Below are 22762 nucleotides of genomic sequence, written 5' to 3' on the forward strand. Positions count from 1 at the left end.
GGGAAGACCAGATACTGGGCTAGAGGGACCTTTGGTCTGACCATTCTTACATTCTATTGGTTCAGCTCAATTAAATTTAAAGTCAAAGAATTTTTTCTCCCATCTTTTATTTTCATTTCATTACTATTTTCAGTGCCTTGTACTCATACAGTGCACTGTGTATAGCCATCAATATACCAAACATGAAGAATGACTCAGACTTCTGTCTACTATAGACACTAACTGGCCAGAAAGAAAGCTGGGTGAATGAGGTTTCCAGCTAAGCAACCTCATCTAGTACTATGTTGAGTCAAGTAAAGAACGTGTTCAGAGCACACACTCACTCTGCCCACTTAGGCTCTGGTGCATCAGGGTGAAGTCTAGGCTGTCTCATGGGGGCAGAGATGGTTCCAGATCATACTGCCACATTTGCTTGCAGTTTGTGCATTACTGCTGGTTAGTGCCATTTGATCCCTGCTCAACCCCTTTTGGTTTTGCTCAAAGTCTTTCCTGGATGGGTTAAGATCTTAACTTTACTTACCCAGTAAGTTAAGACAGCTATTTTTGCATGTTAGAGAATTTCATCGTTTGGGTTAAACAGATTTATGAAATTTAGTAACTAGAATCTACATCAATGGGAATGTTACAGCAACATAACGGAATCCAGAATATTAACTTCAGTTTAAAAAAACCCCAAAGAGCTGAAATGATGCAGGTGAACTCAAATCACAACAGTCTTATGGCAGCAGAAAGCTTTCAGCTGGAAGATGTCAGTGCTGATCTCATCCAGTGGGTTCCTTTCTGTTCTGAGCAAAGATAGTGATAAGCAGAGCAGGAATTCCTGTTCACCATCAGGACTTTGTTCTGGTTGACACCTGTGACAAAAGGAAGGCCTTATTAGCTATTTTATTCCAGTGCAGACATTCCAGCCTTGGGGAGAACAGTGTGGAAGAAGAACTCCGGTGCCAGGAAGCACATTATGCTACATGCACCTCTGGGGATCAGCAAGGAAAGCGAAGTGATGCACCCAGGTGCTTTAGTTATGGCTAAAAACCCATTGGTACCCAGAGACAGTGGAGAAAAGACATGGATATACCAACTGCCAGCTTTAAATTAAGTTGAAGTGTTCCTTAACATGCTGGCATCGTTGCCTGTGAAACAGCTTCTGAGAGAGACTCCTACCTTTGCTACCTGGTGCCCATGAGACATTTGGGCTGGTGGAGGAAGAGTTCCCTTTACTCTGGCTTGTTAATCTTCCTGCTCTTTTCTACCCAAATGCTAGGAAGAGGGTAGAAGCAAGTCCCTAGTACCAGACAGAATGAGGCAGGATTTATCCACCAGTCTCTAGAGACTTGATAGTGCCTTAAAGACATGGTTGTGCTCTGGAAAGTAACTGCCAATGGAACTGTGAGGTTCTTGCTTTCTCAGGGAAAGCATGTAAAGTTTGCTTATTTCTTCCTAACCACCAAACTCTGCCCGGGACCTGAAAGTCCAGCTGTGTTTGTAGGCTCACACGTTGCCACCATAGAGGAAGATTCTGCAGTGGAGTCTGATGAACAAGTCTGGTGCTGCAGAAGCCAGACGAGAATCTAGCTCCCCCTCCATTGCCAGGCTGGCTCTGCAGGGCTAACACGAGGAAGCAACCGTAAGAATGTGTAACTAAGGTGAGTAGGCAGGACTCAGGATACACAGTGGAGATTTATTGAGTAAGATGAAGCATAGTCATTTATCTGACCCCAACACTGTAATGCACAGACAACGAGAGGAAGTGATCGGGCCCGTTTTCTAAATGAACAGAGCTGTCTCTGCTCACTTACGTCACCCACGCGAAGAGCCTTCGTGGCAGAGGCAACTTAGAATTCTAGTTCTAGAATCAGGTCTTACCACGGTTAGGCGTCCATTTTTGGCTTTATAGATCTGAGGCTCCTGCCCAGCTGTGAAAGCTATCATCCCTTCTTTCCCAGAACTGATGTGAAACTGGAGGCTGCAAGTACACAAATGTATATTACTTGTTACGTGCTTTCCTTACAATAGGCTTTACTCTAAGATCCTCTTTGGTTCTGTTCCCCAGGCAGATCTCATTAAGTTAAAGTTCAAAACTCCTCAGGACAGAAACTCTCTAAACAATTGCACATGTGCAACCAAGCCAGAACAGCAGTTTGATTACTAGAACACACTAATGAAGGGGGGAAAAAAGAATAAGCATGCCAAATTAGACAGCATGCCTGGCCGGACTGAACAAGCGTAAATGCTGTATTACAGTAACCGAATCAGAAGGAAGATAAAGAGCAGGAAAATGTATCTTTTGCAGTCCATTGGTTTCAGTCTAGGATCGATACACATCACCTCCCTGTCTCCTGAAAGCCCACAAGGCCTAAATACATACTGCGCTGGTAGCGTTATCAGAGGTTATCTGGAAGAAACTGCCTCTTCTCAGTGTTTAGTGTCTCCAGACCCTGCTCCTGTCTAGTTGAGAGCAGCATGTTTCTGGAGTGATCTGGCTGACATACTGTCTATCCATTGGGTCAGCACAGCTCAGTTTAAAGAAAACCCAGCCATTAAACTGCTGGCAGTTTAAGGCTCCTCCATGATCTTGTCTTTGCAGTATGTTCGATCAAAATGAACAGGGTATCACCCAGATGACTTCACGACAGTCAAATAACTCAGACTTGTTCCAATGGAAGGAAGCAGTTGTTTGAAAAATATTGCATTTAAAAAGTTATGAAATTAAAAGCTCTTTTATAAGTAAAACTGACACAGCTGATTATCCAGCTACACAGACATGCTGGAAGCTATATTTACTACAGAGCCATATCATTCACACTAGCACGAATCCACTATAGTCCACTTGTTGAACAGATGCAGCACTATACCTGTTAACCTACATTAACTAAGCCAGCGAAGAAGTCACTACCACAGCTACTGCTGGGGAAATGTTCTGTGAAACAATTACCTGAAAACTACCTCCAAGCTCCGCACCGCTCTCCTAATGAGCTTAAGGGCCAAATCCTGCCCTGTGACCATGTAAGGACATTGCATTATTAGGTAGGTGTGGACTGCTGGGTCGAAAGATTTTTGGCTGACTAAATGGGAGAGCTCAGTGCCACATAATCCCTTTCTAAGATGTAGCGTGAATGGCAACAGAGGGGCTTACCTTCCCTGAACAACTTGGACAGCGTTCTGCTTATTGGCCAGCATGCTGAGCTTTGTGACGGTCTCAAAGATGTGCTCGCACTGAAGGATCACGTCTCCCTAAAAGCAGAAATGAGGATAAAATAATTCAACTTTCTTAGGCACAAGGGCAAAGAGCCAGCAGTGAAGCTAGACAACATTTGTAAACGTAGGGAAATGCTTTCACCATGGCCTAGCAGTGGCATCCGAGAAATGTCCGACCCATTTTCTAATGATAGGTAACAGTTTATGGTTCTTTTTCCCCCTCTCAAACCAGTGATCCTGTATAAGGAGGTTTGTAAAATGCTGCCCCTAGTGCATTTGGTATTTATAGGAACTTGGTTGTTTCATGTGAAGATGTTCCACATTCGTCTGGCTCACTAGAAGCTTTCTGGTAGCTTACCTTCTGTTTGTTGTCCTCAGGAACATGGACAACCAAGAGCCCATCGCTCAGATTGCTGGTAGAAATACCTTAAAAAAGAACCCAAAAGTTAGAGCAAGAGAAACAGCCACTTTCAGAGATAACCATAAAACTCAATCCGCATCCTGGGTGAAGGTTGGTGGTTTTGTTTACAATATCAGGGCCCTCAAGCTGTGGCTTGTGTGGAGAAAGGGACAGTACACTGAATTTGTACCTTTTCAAGTACGAGGAAAAGGTTCTCTCCCGCTTACCAGCTCCCAGAAACCTTTGCTCCAACAGCAGCTGAGAAATAAGCATCAATGCCAATTCCTGGGCATTATTCTTACATTGCTTTCTATATTTTTCCCTATTTTAATTCCTAACATATTGAAACAGCTAATTTTGAAAATATTCTGTGTTATCTAGCGATAATCAAGGATTTTGTGATGTGTAACCCCCATCCCCGCCAACAAATTCTACTATCTTGCCAGAATGGGATATTTCAAAAAAAAAAGCGCACACACTTTGAATGTGCAGCCATTCCTTTCCAAATTATGCCAGTTTCATGGACATGTGCATAAACTGCTCTTTAGTGATGTTTGGAAATTCTTATTTCCTCTGAAGAATCTAGTCGCTAATCCCTTTTGCCTTGTGCACTGTTTGCTGTGACAGACAGAGATATGGTTCCCCAACCTTGCAGCAGCACATAGATGGCTACAGACGACTACTCTACAGAGATTAGTGGGTTTTATAAATAGAAAGGGTCTGTGCAATCAGTGGAGTGACCTGACATTTGTTCCCCAGATGAGGTCTGGTTTCTCAGGTCATTTAATAAGATTCCTCTCCAAGAGATGCTTGTTCGTTACAGTAATGGAGAATCAAGGGTGTTCTCTCAAACAAGAGTAGCGATATATAGTAACTAACCCCCCTGAGTAATTCAACCCAGAACTGAATGAACCCTTTAGACAATAGTAAGACTTAAAGGAAAAATACCTGTAGAGTAGGGTTGTTTAGAAAAGTGTCTAGTTTCTGATACTCAGGCACATGGTCACGAGGTTACACTGCATTAGCTGATGAATTGTGGTCATCCTTCAGCGAGTCAGCAGGAAACAAGTGAAGCAATAACCCTCCGTGCTTGAGAACGTCTTTTTACAAACCACCAAGAAGTGTAAAGGATTTAATCACTAAGCTAAATAGCAGGTGAGGGGGTTGGAAACCTGGAGGGGAGGAGGAATTAGCAAGGGGGTAAGCCCTCTTTCTCTTCACATTCTGCCCCTTTGCCAAGATTTTGATGACCTCTGCAAGAGAAGAAGAACTAGCACTGACTTACACTGTTACCTTTCAGAGTCGCATAGTCTATTTTCTGTTTGATCTTGGCCATTTCCACCACATAAGCTGCTGACTGGGTCAGAAGAAGTTGCCGTTCTCGTGCTTTAAACCCGTTCCTGTCGTATTTTACAACTGGCGTCACATACTGAAACAACATGTGAATGTTAGCAGCTCCCACTGAGGTTAGGTTCCGACGGAGACAACTCAGGAAGCAGGCAACATTGGCCTGAAATTCTGGGAACTATAGCATAAGACAAGATTTAGGGTGTTATTGCCTTCTCCTTCTTAGAATACACTGGAAATAGATAGAACTGGTTTTGTTAAGCTATGAAATTGGGGGTGGGAGGTTTTGCTGTGAGTGGGGGCAGATCATGAGATTTGGGAAACAGTTTATTCTGTATCTTTTGTATGGCCCTCCAGCTTTATGGGAGAACATAATGGGCACTATATGCATCTGCAGTTTAACTATCAGTTATGTGCTGGCAGAGGCACAACAATAATGGGGCATTAAGTTGTTGGGTTTCCATCATTCAGCCGTCCCAGAAAAGGAAAGCAGCACTGAATTCCCTACCAGCCACTCACTCCATCTACAGGATTCTCAAAACAGAATCAATCTGAGCCTGAAAATGCTGTTAATGCGTTGGGTCAATAAGCCCCATAAGAACTCCCCACACACATGATCAGATCAATGAACTCTCTCCCCCCTCCCACCCCATGAAGGCTTAAAAAGAACCTTTACACTATAAATAATTTCGTGTTTCATCAGCTTCCTAGGTACAGACTTACTCAAAAGCAGCACAAGGATGGGCTTTAAAGTTAAACTCATAACCCAGAGATAGGCCGGGCCAGTGTAAAAATATTTGGCTACATTGGTTATTTGATTGCATGTACCATCCTTTGGAACTGGCTGTGATTTTGAAGCACAAGGTTAACCTTGGCACATTTACAAGTCTTGGCAGTGACCTGGTTAAGAGGGAGGGTGACGACAGTGAGACGTTGCTGATAAGATGTTCAATCGCAGATTTCTCCTCCTTACCTTGACCTTCTCACCACGAATTAGTTGCAGTACTTTGGGGTTTATGTCTTTCTCACCTAAGGAGCAAACCAGAAACACGTACCACACGGTATGTAAGTGTATGCAGTGCCACCATGTCCATCAGAATTGATCCAGCCTCTGCATTCACTGTTTTAATCTCATTAAGCTTCATCCACATTCTAACTGAACATTCCATGATTTTATGGCCTCACTTAGAGGGACTCCTGAAACTGTTCCTGTGAAATATTTGTCCCACAATGTTAAGATTCATTTACTGAGTAAGGACATTTTATACTAATCTATCTATCTCTTGCCCCATTGATCTCATAGGGGTACATCCTCAGCTTGGATTGGATTAGCTCCCATTGATACTTCTTCAGTCCAGCTCTCCTTTCTCTACAGAGATCTAGGTGGGCTCCTTCTCAGAAAGCATCCCATCATTAACCAAAACCTTCATCTCCCAACGCAACCGAAACACACTAAAACTGTGTGTTTGAAAGGTCTCCTCTAACAGATGGTCTTTAGGCGTCAGTCCATAATAAGCAACAGGATGCTGGAATCTAGAGCTGAGTCAGCAGAAAAAACACCACCACCACTTCCTACAGGACGTAACTGGATAGTCCTCACTCCAGCAAAACTTCCACAGACCTCAGGATCTGTTGCCCAGTATATTAAATGGGACTATATTGAGTAAGGCGCACAGGAGTGAAGAAGTTTGTTGTATACTCACTTAGCCTGGTGTCTGCAAAGGGCTGGCTTATGCTCTGCAGGTAGCCATCCTTCTTCCCTCTGAAAATGGCACTCGCTACTACTTTTTGCTGCAACTATTAAAAAGAAACAAAAACAAACAACCACCTGTTTATATTGCCAGTCAAGTTTCCCACTAGCCAGACTAGAGCCTGAGTGAAGGACATCCCTCTTAGTGCAGGGTTCCTGCGATTTGCTGCATTTCTCCCACCATGTTTACTTTATTCCTGTGCTGCTACTGCAAGGATTTAGTAAACAACCAGCCTGACCGATTTTAAACTGTTCATCTGAAAAGTGATGGGAAATAGTCCCATTCATATTACACAGGTCTCAGCTCAGGCAATGGGGAAGAACAGTACTGTGTATTTAAAATACCCCTCAACAGAAGGTTAGGGCCATCACCCTCAAAGAAAATCATGAATATTTATTTTCCTACTGCAAAGGGGGAAAGGAATCATTGGTTGGGCTAGCATAAAATGTAAAGTTAATTACCTTTTATAGCTTTTGCTTTGTACCACTCACTAAAGAAAAGGACTCTTATCTGATGGAATGTCCTCTACCACATCCCTTCATGAGCGCACACACACTCCATATATTACCTGGGCCTTCTTCTCAGCTGTAATCCCTTGACAATATTGTCGCACTAGGTTCCTCATGCAGATTTTCTTCAGCATCTCAGAGGTCTGCAGAAAATAACAGAATGTATTTCCAATGTAAACATGCACCAGGTGTCCAGACGTAACCGGTGTGGAGCTAAACAGGCAGCATGAACTGAATTTGTAAAATTTAGTCTCAGCTCGGACACCAATTCCATGTCTGACTTTAGTACAAGTCAACCTGTCCCTCAGGTTCCCTCCCCTTCCCCCCACCCCACCCAGTAAAATGGGTTTACTCTAGGGAGAGATGGTTCGTGTTTGTGCAGTGCTTTGAAGATGCCGTACATTAGGTGAATGCAGAGTAGTATTTCTGAAGCTGAAGTGATCGAAGATGTTTATCAAGGAAATGGGAGTTTTGTACAAGAACAGATGCTGTTTCTGTAAAAATGACAGTTCAGAATCTCAGACAGATGGTTCAAGAATCTGATGTATTCTGACAACTCTGTACCAAGGATTAGAAGGCCAATAAAAAGGTAAACAACTGTTTTAAATTTAGTATTCTCTTGGGGATGATCTGAACTGTTCATCCAGTTCTTACACCAAGCGAGGCCATACCTCTCAGCCTGCCAAGCCCCAGCTGTGGGATATAATGTGTGACAGAGAGCCAAGAAGAGACACAAATTATTCATGCTGCAAGTTTAAAATGCTGTGGGGTTCGTTCTTCTACTGCAACATAGGGTTGCCAACAGTCCCTTATTACAAGGGGGGACGTCCCTTATTTTTTTCATCTCTCTACAACAAGATCAGAGTTGCTGAGTGCTGCAAAAAAGAAAATACCCCGGCAAATGTAGGTGTATAGTGCTTAGTAATAATAATATCAGGAGGGGGTGGATGCAGGTCCTAAGAAAAGTCCCTTATTTTTGTAATACATCGTTGGCAACCCTAAGCTGGTGGGAGGGATAGCTCAGTGGTTTGAGCATTGACCTGCTAAACCCAGGGTTGTGAGTTCAATCCTTGAGGGGACCATTTAGAGATCCGGGGCAAATATCTGTCTGGGGATTGGCCCTGCTTTGAGCAGGGGGTTGGACTAGATGACCTCCTGAGGTCCCTTCCAACCCTGGTATTCTATGATTCTATGAAGTAAGTAACTGATCTCAGTGTAATGAGTGTGCATTTCTGATGTTAATTTTCCACAATAAAATTAGTGGGGACAGCGGCAACACTGGAAGTGAAGTGAGCAGCTTCTCTCGGGACACTTGAGCACGATTCGCTGCAGGCTGAGCGCAGAGCTGGAGGGAGTCACTTCACTGGGTTATAAGGGAAGTTTACACAAACAAGCAGTGCCTTGAAACTGTATCACTATCTCGCAAACCCTGTCCTCACCTCTTCCAAGATAGCAGGAGGCTTGAGCCAGTTCTTGTCCAAGACATTTTTGGGAACGTGGTCTCTGAGCTTCGTGAGATAGGTGTACTGCACAAAGCTTATAAACTCATCGTTTTCTGGGCAAAGAGGATTTTTTCGATTGATGAAGCCTTTTATAAACCTACAAGAAAGATCCTAATCAGAACTCTTGCTTACAAATGGAATTCAGAAAGTAATGGGAGCAGAAGGTAAGTCAGGTTAAAAAATTCATGCCAACAACTGCTTAGTACAATTCAGAGAAAGCATTACAACCAATCTCCTTAGCAGAGAACCTCAGATTTATAATATGCTAAACACTAAAAGGACTATTCCACTCAACACCCAAACCCCATTTTATGGAAGCCATTAATTTTTAATGCACCAATAAATTGTGCTTGCAAGTTTAAGAGAAGATCTATTTCTATTACCTTCTGCTCTTAGATTCCAAAGCACTATTTTAAAAAGTCAGGAAAGAGTCAGGTTTAAAGACATGCAGAGTGGGCAACTTCTAGAGATTTGATTTGAGGATCACCCATGAAGTCTGGACACTCATTCAAAACACAAGAATCTACCCGGGCTGTGAAAGTGGACCACAAAGTTCATGAGAAGGGGCTTGAGATTTCTGGTCAAGCCAGAAATAACCATTTGAAGATGGTCGAGGTAAGAGCAACATTTGCAAAGGGGTAACAAGTGGCAGATGAGAAATGGGCATGAAGTAGCTATTCTGCCATAGGCACCTACAGGCTGGACAAGAGTAGACTTATACTTGCTAGGTAGCACTCTGGGATCACCCCACCCGTGACCCGGTACCCATACCTCTCCCCCTCCCCCCCACTTTTTACCTTCCACAGTTAAACCTACTTTTTGATGGTCTCAACAGCCCACACTCTTCTCTTGGCCTCTTTGCGTGCCAGCGCCCCTCTCCAGCAGGCCTCGAGCTTAATAGCTGCAAGAGTCAGCCATACTGATAGGTTACACTTAGAAATATTTATAGTTCCTTTGCTGTCGAATCCTGCTAATCCCCTGCTGATTTGGAAGCCAGGAAAAGTTTCCTTAGTAAAGGGCATGAATGCTTCAGGCCTCTCCTAGAGTACCATGCATCTCCCTGGATCCAGCACTGTGTGTTACAGTGGCTCTGTTGAAGGGGATGTGGGGATATTGGGGTCCTAAACTTCAGAGCAACACCAGGCCCAACGTCCTCAATGACAATAAGGCCAGCATGATGCTTGATGCATGCAGTTAAACAAATGTTTAGCCCTGCTCTTATTGTTCGTGTCCTTTGGAGAGGACAGCTGTCCTTTTAACATACTTGGATAGAAACAGGACAAGCCAGCGAGCTAGTTAGAACAGAGCTGCTTAGTTTGACTAGCAAACCAAGCAAAAACTTCTCTCCTGAAGCATTCAGACATTCCCAGTGCTGTAGCATCCAGTTATGTTCCATCCATAGAGCAGAGGGTACTACGCTTACACAGCATTGATCCCGTCTCCGGTACTGGGATGGGACGCGCGCACGCACACACACAGTAGGAAACAGGGTCACACAAGCTAGCAGAGTAATAAAGGAACTGGCTGACTATCTCTAATGCTGCTGTCAGCCACGGTTATTTGGCAGCTAAAGACAAGTCACACATCCTTAGATGGGGTGAGTATAGTGCCGATGCCGTTGCTTGCAGGGAAGTGGTATCTCAACCTCCAGACTTACAAACTCAAGTTGGAAAACTCAGCACTAAGGAATGATCAAACTTACCTGCTTCCTTCTGTTTCTTGTATTCTCTCTTCCCTAAGCAGCCTTTGTATCTGGCCTGTATTCTCGTAACTGAAAATAAAACACATTTCTTGGTACTATGGAGTCACAGCCCTTTGAGAGATGCCCTTCCAATTTCACAAGGAAAAGGCATCCAATTCAGTCAGCCTTAAAATAGCCTGTGATAGGGTCACTCTAAGAAGGAATGGGTGGGGAGTTTATTTGAGAACAATTAAAGCATGCAGGCTCTGCATAGGGCACAATGTCATTGGCAAAAAGAGGAACACAAGAACAGCCATATCGGAAGAAGTGGGGTCCACCTACTCCATTAACCTGTCTCCAACAGCCGCTAGTACCAGATGTCTCACAGGCAGGTGCAAGGAACCCTATAACTGCCAATTAAGAGTTTACCTACCTAGAAGGGAAGTTGTTTCTTGCCCTCAGGCAGATAGTGCTTGGCACAGAAGGATGTCTCCCCAGCATCCCCATGGGGTGCAACGCCTCCAGGAGAGGGGGTGAAGCATCCACAGGTGCTCTGAGTGAATTCCACAGGGCTGATGTAACAGAACGCATGTAATGTGAATTTTGTTCTGACCCTGCACAGTCTGCTTATTTCTGTTCCTCTTCAGCAATCTCTTCAACCCCCACAGGGCCCTGCAGACTACGAATCTCACCTCACATCTTGGACTATAGCTTCAGGTAACAGATGCACCAATAACTGGCTATTCCTAACTATGCAGGCTTGGTCTGCTCTCTGTTCGGTCCATCTCCGAATGCTTTGTTATACGCCACTGCATTTCTACGCCATTGCCGTGCATGGTAAGCTTCCTTTAAATGAGTGGTTCTTGTAGGTGGCACTATTCAGAAGTGTTAGTGTGTGCTCGTGAACGGTTGCATTTCAGTGCCGACAAAGCAATTCCCGTTATGCATTTAAGATCTTCCTGGATGAACATTCCATGTAAATGACATCAGACTGGGTCCTTTTTCTACGTGTATTAGAGCACTGCACTAATCATGACAAATCTTCGTTTTGTGGCACTCTCCAGAAGTTGGAAGTAGTAAGCCATGTTTAAGCAGCAGAGGTTTCCCAGCACATACATTTTAGCATCTACATTTACACAGACAGTTAACCCAGCTGTTAGTCACAGTTGTGGTGCTGCACCCACAGAAGCTGAAGAGGTGCCCAACTAGCTATTTGTGTGTGCAAACTCAGTATTGTATGTGCAATCATGGTACCTGCACACACAAATACCAAAGACCTCAAGCTTCCCTAGAATCAGTCAGATCTGAAATCCTTACTCCGTTCCTGTAACTTCCATCTCCTGAAAGCCCGGTAATTGCCTCCAGGGATGTTGTGTTTCTGGCATCTATTATTTTCTCACAAATGACTGAAGAATCCTCATAAAGGACAGACATTTTTCTTTTCATTATTCAGAAAAAGGGTTATTAGGCTCTGCATGATAAAAAGGCAATTGGAACTGTACCTAGCAGGTGTTTGCTGTATTCAAATGCATCTTCTGTGGCAAACAGAGTCCTTGGGAAACGAATGAATATTTTCGTTCTAAGAGAGAACACAGCCTATTAATCAAGATCCTCCATTGCAACAGTTTTAAAAGAAGCAGTATCCTGACCTGATTATCTGGTGTAACACACTGTGGCAAGAGAAAAGAGCATTTACCTTCCTAGTTTGTATTCTTCAGGTTTGTACCCAATGTGTTTTATGAGCGTCTCCACACCATCAGCTGCTGGTCCAGGCCAATGAGGCCAAGTAGCCGGGCACAGGGACTTGTACCTAGAAAGCACATCAACAAGACTAGACTTAGTTTGAAAGAAAGAGCAAAGAGGCCAATGAGTAGATTAAAGTGGATGCAGATGATTACAGCAGATGAAGATTAGATGTGCTCAGCACAACAGCAGTGGCTAAGACAGCTTCCTTCTTGCACTGATACTGCCTTAAATTCTGTAAATCCAACACATTGAGCTAAAGTTCTTCGGTCTAGTCACCTAAATCCATACTGAGGGTCCCAAGAAGAATAGCCTAATTCTGAGGTGCTGAGCACAGCAGCATCTGAAAGCCCTTACACACAGAAAATGACCAGCAATCTGCTGACACCTGGGCATCCCTGCACACAGGAGACCTGAGCTTTGTGTGACATTGGACTCCAAGAAACCTGACCTCACTGAGCCGTCACATTGTTAGGAGTAGCAACCTTTCGAGGGAACTCCGTTTACCTTTGCAAGAAGAGTTCATATTTTCGCCGGTATGCAAAGCCAGCTCGCCTCACCCGCAAGTGCTCCATCAACCCCAAGTACTTCACCTGGTGTCTTATCAGGACGTCATCAAACTTTCCTGCAGTGAATGGATTACAGAGTGAACAGGAATCACTTGTAAGTTCTCTCAGTGGCGCCACTCACTCACTATTCCATATACCATGAAAAGCAGCACTTCAGCAGGGCATACCATGGCAGGCAGGTGAAGTGTGATCACAGCATGGTGAGCTCCACGGAGTGTCTGCTGAACAAGTCAGTCTGTGTTTTACAGCCCCCATTACTATTTACTCAGAGCGGCTCGCAATCTTTCACTGTAGTTCTGCTCACAACCCCCTTGTGTGACAGGCTGAGACTCCCCCACTTTGCAGATTGTGAACTGAAGCAGAGAGGCCAAGGGTAAAATTTTCATTGGTGCTTAAGTCACACTTTCAAAGGAGATTTGGAATAAAAATTTTAAATGCACCTACCCTGTTTCCCCGAAAATAAGACAGTGTCTTATATTAATTTTTGCTCCCAAAGATGCGCTAGGTCTTATTTTCAGGGGATGTCTTATTTTTCAGAAATGAAAAATGCCTTATTATCGGTGGATGCCTTATTATCGGGGAGGTCTTATTATCGGGGGGATGCCTTATATTACAACGAGAGGCAAAACTGTAAGTAGGCCTTATTTTCGGAGGATGTCTTATTTTCGGGGAAACAGGGTAAGTGAGCTGTCCAAGATCACACAGGAAGTCTGTGGAGAATGAAGGAAGTGAACCCTGCCCTTGGCTACCACCCTAACCACTGAACAATCCTCTCTCTGATCCTTGCACTCTGGCACCAGCCTGGCCCTCTGTGCTCCCTCCTCAGCAGCAAGCCTTTGTTCTGGGCCCCACTACCACTGCTACCCACCTTTCATTCATCTGCGTGCACTTGGCACGCCATGCTCCATGGTAGGCTAGTGACACGCTTCTCAGGGTACCCAGGATTGGGAATCACCTTGTTACCCCCCACCCCACCTCCAGCAATAAGGAGACTTGCTTGGGCTTACCTGGGTGTCAGCTCCCTGATACCACCAGCCTGTTAGCCACCCAAACCATCTCCTCAGGCCCCCTTTAACCCTGCAGGTTAATAGGTGCACCCCACTCCTTGAGCCCCTTTGAAGCATTCACCAGTAATATTTAGCTCCTTGTCCACTGACAACTCACAGAAATACTAGGTTTGCTATCCCCAAGGGGACAGTGCATACACCAACCTATAGGATCAAATTCAAGATCAGCTCCTGGTAGAATACTACAGCACCGAGTTATATTAATAGTGAAAACAACTAAGTTTGTCAACACAAAATTAAGATTTAAGAGACAGCGAATAAGGAGAACAGAAACAGCAAGGTGATGTACAAAACAAAGTTGATGCTCTAGAAAGCATGTTAAGACAGGAGGTTGGTCTCCGAGGAAGCCTGTCTAACTCAGACGTCCCTTACAGTGCCTCCAACCACAGTAGGTAGGGATCCTGTTTTCATGAATGGAAATCGCACTGCCCAATTACTTCCTCAGGTGCAGGAGAACCTACTCCTTATACTCCCCAAAGTTCACCGTCTGCCCCCAGAGACAGGGCAACCCGCTGTTGCTCATTCTCCAGTGTGCCCCTTTCTGGCTGACTCAGGATGTAAATGGGGCTTCCATTATGTTGCCTTACAATGCTTAAATTTACATTTCGACAGATGCCCATCTTACCTCCCGCCTTCTTTGATTGGAACGGACTTTAAAAACATTTTTGGTACATATACACAACTCCTTAAATATTGTCTGTACACACATTTCACATGGATATTAATAACCAGCATGACTCTGGCTTTCATTTAAGCCCTCACATGATAGTCTTTACAGATAAAGACCATGAAAGCGATGTGCTAGGTGTAAGGAGCTTGTCAGGAGCTGCTGTTACAGAGAAGTCGACCCTTTGGCAGCTGGCACCAATGGGCCTCTGTGTCAACTAGTCATTAGACCAGGGCTTGAAACAAGGACACAGTTGAACATGGAGGTGGTGGATGGGCCCTGGCTTGTACAGGCAAGGTCTTAGTCTGGTAAAATGGTACAGCTGCCCAAAGAGTTTGAGAAGCACCAGATGTGCTACAGTCTATTACTTCAAGTGAAGGTGCTTCAGCAGGGAGTGCTGGCTTTTTGAAACATTAAGTGGATAATGAATGGTCTTCCCCGCACACAACTTCAAGAATATTTGCTTTCTCTTGCCATGTAAGAGTTTCATGCTGTAGCTCTTTGCACTTCTCCAAAGTGCCTAAATGTTAATTAAGCCTCACTATACTAGCGTGAGATAAGCGTGTCCATTTTGTAGGTCAGGAAGCAGGCACACAAAGTGACTTAGCTCAAAGCTACGTCATGGAGGGTGGGACCAAGACTAGAAGCAGAAATCATGACTCCCATTGCCCCATCACCACACCACCTCCCCTCCAAAAGCTAGAACCTGACTCTAGGCCTCCCGCTCTAACCAGTGGCAGCCCCCACCTGCTTGCTGCTGGTTAGAAATTAGGCAGATTGATAAATGTACCATGTCAAGGCATTAAGCAGACCAGGAAGCAGCTATGGCCTGAAAGCATTGAGGAGAATGGGTCTATTCAGAGAGGTGCAGTAGATGGGTGATGGGGTTTTCTGCTAGTAAGAAGCACAAATGTTCTCCGGCATGCCCTGTCACCAGGAAAGAGGGTTCTTGCAGTATGCTGGGGGTACTTAAACCATGTTTGAAGATTAGCCTACAAAGTGCTGGCTGCATAGGGGTGACTGCCCGGCAGCCCGCATGGCACGCCTTGAGGAATTCTAAGGGCTGTCTAGCACTGTGGTCTCCAAAGTGGGGTGTGTGCACCCCAGGGAGTGTGCAAGAGGATCCTTGGGGGTGCGCGGCAGGAGGAGCACTTTTGGGGGGGGCGCTTCGGCAGTTCGGGCGGGAGTCGGAGCGGGTTTTTTTGGGGGGGCGCGTGCTCAAAAAATTTTTACTGATAGGGGTGCGCGATCAAAAAAGTTTGGAGATCACTGCGCTAGCAGAAGAAAAAGCAGACTAAGTAGCAGCTGTATGCGATACAGGAAGTACGTGTAGCCGGGTAGTGTATAAGCAGCGCTAAAGTTCAGCGCCAGACCCAGGGGGAACCGCTTTCATTGAAGTTTGGCCCTTCATTGTGAAGTGTTCCAGGGCTGCTCCGTTACTGCATCTGGCCAGGTGTTGGACTTGGTGGTTTTTTTAAGGAGTTACACCATAGCTGAGGGTCTACTCTTCACCCCACTAATACCATGATCACAAAGACGTCCCTTACCAGGCTCTTTGCCCTCGTTGGGTTTAATACACCGGATGTAAGAAGGCTCCTTGGACATCAGGATTTCGATTAGGCTAGCCAGGCTGTTTTTGAACTGGGTTGCAACCTGTACCGACAACGAAGGTCTCTATTAATGATACAGCTAAGACAGTGCAGTTACTGAAGTCAACAGTAAAGCCCTACTCCAGTCCTTGAGTTGTAGGTTGAATTCAAACCCGTGTTTCCCAAATCCTTCAGTGAGGTGGGAAAACATTTGAATATGAGAATTCTGGAGGGTTTTGCTTAAACCAGCCACCCTCGGAATCTGCCAAGCAGAGAGATGTGTCAGGCAAACCCTTTGGACCTGAACAATCTTTATTTACCGTGGAAAGCATCCAGCACAGTTTCAGGTGCTGAATAAATAATCAGCACCACGGAGGAGATGCATCACACTCCTGACTGAGATCTAAGCAGCAGGATTGGATTTTTTCCCTCCCCTTCAAGACTGCCTCAGTGTTGCTCTATTGAGGAATTCCACGGAAGTCAAGAATAAGCTCAGGAGGAGGGATTAGGCCTCCGGAAGCCAAGCTATTCTGGAAGTTAGTTTGCTCCTCCTTATAGGTTTGGCTGTAAGGGATGAAACTCACAGTCTCAGGCCGTCTCCTGTTGTCTAGCTCAGATGGAAGAAAACATTCTTTAATTATGCCATTTTTAGACTTGCACAGTACCTGAAACAGAGGAGTGCAAGGGTAAAGTAAACGGGCACAATACTCCTACAGGCTGCTGCTGAAGTGAACAAATGAGGTTGCATAGACAAGAGCTTTCCAGAACACCACGACCTGTAATGGCCATTGAAATGCTTGAAACTGTGTAAAAGTCTCTCAGATACTTAACCAAACTAAAGATCAAATCACAAAAAATCCTTCTGAAAAGCCAATTCCGGTGATTCAATAGCATCTTACCTCTTTTAAGTTTCTGTACAGGAGATCATTATTCTTCTCTAGGAATCCTGAAAAGAAAGTTTTAAGAAACAATGTTGTTTTGAAGGAAATTAAAGGAGAATTATTAGGAGGTTCTTGATGAATTTGCTGCTTTTGCCCCTCACTCATTACATCTTAAGAGAGCTGCTCAGAACATTTTCAGCAAAATTTCATTTCAAAGCCAAAGACGGAGGCACACTCTATAGCCTGCTGGTTGGGGTACCTGCCTGCGATGCGGAAGACCCAAAATTCAAGTCCCAGCTCTGCCTGATCCAGAGTGATCTGGGATGAAAAACTCTGCTCTGAATCAGCCAGAGCAAGGCCTTGGACCTACATGTCCCACCACCCAGACCACTGCCCTAACCAGCAGATTGTAGAGTGAAAGTCTCTCTCACCCCCCCCCCCCCAAGCTCAGGTATGGATCCAAAGTGAACCAATGTGTGCTAAAATGTCCAAAGGGTTTTGTTTTAGTGAAGAACGAAAAACGTTGACGCTTCGGGAAGTTGCCACAAAATAGAACGGTCATCCTCCAGATGCTCTAAATCCAAATGGTCACTACCCAAATCAGCCATGAGCAGGGAAGTCTCCATCTTGCAAGGACAGTTCAACTTATTAGGCATTACCAAGGCAGACCAGCCAAGCTAAGTGGCTATTTGACCAGATATGATCTTTGCCCGCAACTGTTACGCAGCTGTGTGCTACATGTAAATCTGAAATAAAGTATTCATTCTTTGATCTGACCCTTCTGTGTGAGTCTCACTGCTCATCGTAACTAGGAGCAGAAAAAGACCACCACCTTTAAGAACTGGTCTTTAGAACAGACCTTTGATCCCTAGATTGTAACACTCGCTGCACATGGGAACCAACATATGGAAGTGCCACTGCAACCATTAGTGATGCAAGATTCTACACGAGGAACGAGCATTGTGCTCAAGTTAAAGAAACCCAGAGTGCACACAGAGGCCAGTGAAAGCTATTTGTATTGTTTAGAAGATGCAATTGACTGAAGCAGCTTAGTGACTGAAGCTCTAGAATGATAATTTCGCTGTACTCAGACCTTGCAGCTGAACCAGAAGATAGGACAGATTCTCAGCTGTTATGATTGGTGTCAAGAGCTGTCTCATTTACATCAGCTAAGAATCTGGCCCAGAGTATTCACCCAACAGTTTCCTATTAGCAACTAGCAATCAAGGCCCTGATCTTACGAATACCTATGCAGACAGCTTTGTTTGCATGAGTAATCCTATTGGCTTATGTGTGAGTGAAGTTACTCATGTGTGAAAGTGAAGTTACTCACACAGCTTGACCCCAAGCATTCAATTTAGCCTCTCCCTGGATATACTTTCATGTCAGCAGAGCCGTCCCTGGGGTGGGGTGAATCGGGGTGACCATTCCGGGGGTCTGCACTTTGGGGGTCAGATGCAATACTTCGCATGCACCCATCACAGCACGCGTGTGTTGCTCCGGAGGGTTCAGGGATCCCGGGAGCTGATCAGGGCTGGGGGATCCCGGTGGCGATCTGTGGGAGGATCCTGGCAGCGGTTCTCAGGTATGCCCTGCCGTGCTAGAGGTAGCAACGATTATCCCTGCGCAGGTCCCGTGCAGGCATTCCACAGGCCGGGACCTCCCATCCCCATCTAGCAGGGGTCAGTGCTGCCCTCCCGGGGTCCCCAGCCCAGCCTGCTGGCAGCAGGGTCGCAGGAAGGCCCTGGGAGCCTATGAGAGGCCCCTTCGCGGCTGGTTATTTCTGTGCAGGGCAAATCCAGCTTGCCAGGCCCTGGCCCATGAGCTCCCTGTGATGGGTGCAGAGCGGCTCAGAGACTGGCCCCCAGCTAGAGGGTCCATGCACAGGTCAGTTCTGGGGCAGGGCTGCCTCACGGTGAGTTTTTTTTGTTTTTTTTTTAATTATATGAACTTCATTATAGTTGTACACAATATAATAACTACCTTTTAATTATACAGATGGGCACTATCAATATTTAAATGCAGCTGCCCTTGAAGTTCACTGTAACCAGATTTCACCTGTATAAAAAAAAAATGCTAAGGGGGTGGGGCATACAGGCGGATTTGTCCCCGGCCCCGCGCCTCCCTAGGGACAGCCCTGCATGTCAGTTTCGACCACATATATATAGATTTTCCCATATTTTTGAAAAGTGAGTTGCATGAATTAAATCTTCAAACAACTGAATTTTTCTATCAAAAATTTAGACTTGGGGATTTGAGATAGTCCAAAGAAGGAAAGGCAGAGTGCCCCTGAAGGGCAAATCTATTTCAGAATCATTTTCTAATCAGGTGCTGGAGGTGGAGGATTTGCCACCACCCGCTTAAGTGCTGCAAGTTAAAGCACATGTCACAGGGAGAACTGTTAGAATGTCCTTCAAGAATGCAGGCTTGTCTAGTCCACACTCACCTACTACGCAGTAAGTGACCTCCCCTGCATAGTGAAGGAGACGGAAATCCACCCAGTCAATTGATTTTCGTGTCTTTTGATCTGCAAGCTTGCGGCTACAGAAAGAAAGAAACCAGAGAGAAAAGCAAGAAGCCAAATAGTTTCTTCAGCTCATGGGAATGGTGGAATCAACCATACTAAGAACAGTTTGTTGCAAAATCAGAAACGGACATCAAGTTAGGCTCTTATTAGCATGAATCTGATTGCAGGGTTGGGGCCCATATAGACATTTCTTTGATAAGTTCCTTCTGAAAGAGATTTTGCAAATTGGTCAGAAGCCATCTAATAATGAAGAGCCTATTTCAACAGAAATGGTTCATGTACTGTCGTGGTAGTTCCCATAATCTTATGTGGCCTACTATATGCTAGTTAGAGAAAGCCATTCATTCAGGATACACTTTACATCTTGCAGAAGACACTTAAATGTTCAGACATTTTTATTAGCTTTGTCTATGGGGCCGGGATAAGGAGGGCAGCTGGCTTCTGCCTGATTTCAGTTTGAAAAGACACCCCAAAATTTTACACTAAACAGGCAAAAAACACAGTTAATAGTGTTTCATGAATAGCAGATACTTAATGCAAAGAGGACACCACTGAAACTTTGAAACAGTGAATGCTTAGTATTTCTGGGAACTACTGTAATAAATGTTTACTAATGGCAAGATTCCATTTGTGACTGAACTGCGTTCACACTGATGTTGCCCTCCAACATGCATTGCCTTTTTTAAAAAATGGAGTAGTTCTAGCAATTATCTCTGAAGATCTTGGTCTGAAAGAGAGTAGGATATTAAGGAACACATAGGTAGCGGGCAGATTGGTTACTGACTCTTCACAAGGAATTGTCCTGAGCGTCACACAGCCAGAAGTAACATTTCAGAATCTTGATTCTGTGAACGGCTGGCTACTCATTGGTTTTTAGTTAGCCTTCTCTTATGGACACCCAGGTAGGGACCCTGTCTTCACGAGCATTTGTACAGCACCTACCACACAGAGCCCTGGCACTAGGCACTGCAGCAATAGGAATATTTACTGAAGTGGTACTTGTTGGGAAGAATCTAGCAGGGGCACACACATCTCATGGAGATGGCCTCTTTGGAGAAGTTTGTATCTGGCTCCAAAGCCAAGCTCTGCAGGCTGGGCTCATCTCTGCCTAGTGCTGAGTACCTTCAACTCTCACGGATTTCAATGCAAGTTGAAGTTATTTGTCACCTCACAGGATTGGTCCCTGATTTGGATATAAAATACACATAGAAGGATGGATAAACTGGGGCCCGACTTAAATATTGGCAAGCTAATGATACAGGGAAGACAGGAATTCCCCCCCCCGCTCACATACCACAGATTATAATTTTGTAATAATGGAGATATCCTATCTCCTAGAACTGGAAGGGACCTTGAAAGGTCATCGAGTCCAGCCCCCTACCTTCACTAGCAGGACCAAGTACTGATTTTGCCCCAGATCCCTAAGTGGCCCCCTCAAGGATTGAACTCATAACCCTGGGTTTAGCAGGCCAATGCTCAAACCACTGAGCTATCCCTCCCCCCTACCACTAATCATAGTGGTAGATTGCAGGCAGCCTGCTTGAATGGAACTTTTCTTTGGTATAAAACAGGACCTCAGAACAGAACACTGGAAACCCTAGGGAAAGTTTCCTCTACAGTAGGTTACAGAGCATAAGTGCATACGTCAGGAAGTGGGCATGATCTCCTACTTTCTCTTCCAACTTTTCCAGGAAGCTTAAATCAGTTGCTTCACCAGGCCGTAAACATTCTTCATCCTTAAAGAAGAAACATTGCAGCATCTTAATCTGACTTTACTCCCTGCTGATGGCAGATTTGAACATGATTTACTGACCCAAGATTTGCCAAAATCATTTTCTGTAATCTGTATAAAGTGTATAAATCCCCTCAGAGATCCCAACACTGTTTAGAGAGTGGTCATTTGGGATTTGGGGTTACCTACTGATTTTAGGGTTTTCTAATAGCATCTATCACTGGAGTTACCTGAGTGCTGATGCATAGAGAAGCTGGCCTAGTTTTCAGAAGTTTTATGAACCCACAATCCCACTAATTTCAACGAAAGCAGAAGATTCTCAGCCCCTAGGAGCATTCTCAGCATCTAATATCAAAGTATAGAGAAACATTTGCAACAAAAGGCTTTGTTTCAGCAAGGTAAGTCTAGGGAGGTGGGGTGTATTAAGAGTGTATTTATCTCTATCATGATTTAATTCAATGTACCATATTAATTCACATTTAACTTTGAATGCCAGTAAAATCTGGGCAGTGGACACACCTACCCTTGTTCAAATAAGAGAGCAGCTGTTAAAGAAATGCCAAGTAACTTTTTTCAGAACACAAACTGTCATCTCATGACTGTAACTTAGTACAGTCTGGTTACAAGATAATATGTCATAGTAATTACTTGCAACTTATCAACTACAGCACTACCATGCGAAACTATAAGGTTTTCAGTTTATAAACTATTCAGTTTCATACAAAAAACACCTTTATGCTTCCTTGTAAAATTCATAACTCAGTTTTACAAGACTATTGTTATGCAGAGAATTTTACATTCTCTGCAACTGTATGCCTCTCTCCTGGTCTGTCTCCGTGCTTATAGTCAGTTTCACATGAAGATGGCAGGGTGGAAGAAGTTGATATCACTAGGCACTGAGACCCAGGAATACATAGATAAAGGCTACAGATTCTTGGTCAACATTGATTACAGTTTCTAAGAGTCCAAAAGCCTCCAAACCTACTGGATTCTCATCTTTTCTACCCGAGAACCACCCCCCCGACCCACACAATTATGATATGTATAGAAGAGTTCTCCTTGCACATGTACTTAATTAGAATAGGAATACTAGCATTAAGCTTCAATAATCATGATCCTCCTGCCCTGGGTTTCAGTGCATCAGTCACCCAGCTTCTGTATCCATGTGATTAAACTCTCCACTCCCCAGTCTACAAGTCGCAAGCCATGGGGGTCAAAGCACAATGCATCACTGTTGAATTACATGCATCTCTACAGAAAGAATCTCTATAAATCTTACCTTTCTTGTTTTTCGCATTTAAGAACTGATTGCCCGACAGTAATTGTATTGCCAAGTTTAAAGCAATTTGATTTTCTCGTCGGGCTCCCACCCCATTTATCCCAAAGGAGGAGGAGAAGGCTGCTCTGCCCGCTAGGAGTCCTCTTGCAGACAGTGCCCTGTCAACATCACTGAGGCTAGAAAGCTTCATTCAAGCAGCCCCTGCATCCAATGCAGGATGGTGACACCTGTAATTTGGGGCTTTTGAGGATAGAGATAAGTAAACAGGAGAAAATCTCCGAGCACAGCTCAGAAAAAAGAACAAGTTGCTCAAACTTTACTTT

General features: G+C 44.6%; 1 protein-coding gene across 2 annotated transcripts in view; it reads right to left on the reverse strand.

The window, feature by feature from the left end:
* Positions 1-16: 16 nt before the first annotated feature.
* MYO1H (myosin IH) overlaps positions 17-22762 on the reverse strand; it is a 41718-nt gene continuing 18972 nt past the window's right edge. The window contains exons 14-32 of one of the 2 annotated variants that reach the window (XM_034791408.1): positions 21073-21164; positions 19348-19442; positions 16920-16966; positions 16605-16685; positions 15979-16084; positions 12636-12753; positions 12082-12195; positions 11888-11964; positions 10407-10475; positions 9521-9605; positions 8642-8801; positions 7262-7345; positions 6646-6739; positions 5916-5971; positions 4889-5024; positions 3554-3621; positions 3134-3231; positions 1864-1963; positions 17-854 (exon numbers count right to left, since the gene is read on the reverse strand). In XM_034791408.1, the coding sequence (XP_034647299.1) occupies positions 831-854; positions 1864-1963; positions 3134-3231; positions 3554-3621; positions 4889-5024; positions 5916-5971; positions 6646-6739; positions 7262-7345; positions 8642-8801; positions 9521-9605; positions 10407-10475; positions 11888-11964; positions 12082-12195; positions 12636-12753; positions 15979-16084; positions 16605-16685; positions 16920-16966; positions 19348-19442; positions 21073-21164 (1704 nt within the window). In that variant the 3' untranslated portion in view covers positions 17-830. Of the gene's footprint in view, positions 855-1863; positions 1964-3133; positions 3232-3553; positions 3622-4880; positions 5025-5915; positions 5972-6645; positions 6740-7261; positions 7346-8641; positions 8802-9520; positions 9606-10406; positions 10476-11887; positions 11965-12081; positions 12196-12635; positions 12754-15978; positions 16085-16604; positions 16686-16919; positions 16967-19347; positions 19443-21072; positions 21165-22762 lie in introns of those variants that run through there. The other variant, XM_034791409.1, reaches the window with a different exon arrangement.

This window comes from Trachemys scripta, chromosome 15 (assembly GCF_013100865.1).
Source record: "Trachemys scripta elegans isolate TJP31775 chromosome 15, CAS_Tse_1.0, whole genome shotgun sequence".
Taxonomy (NCBI): Eukaryota; Metazoa; Chordata; order Testudines; family Emydidae; genus Trachemys; species Trachemys scripta.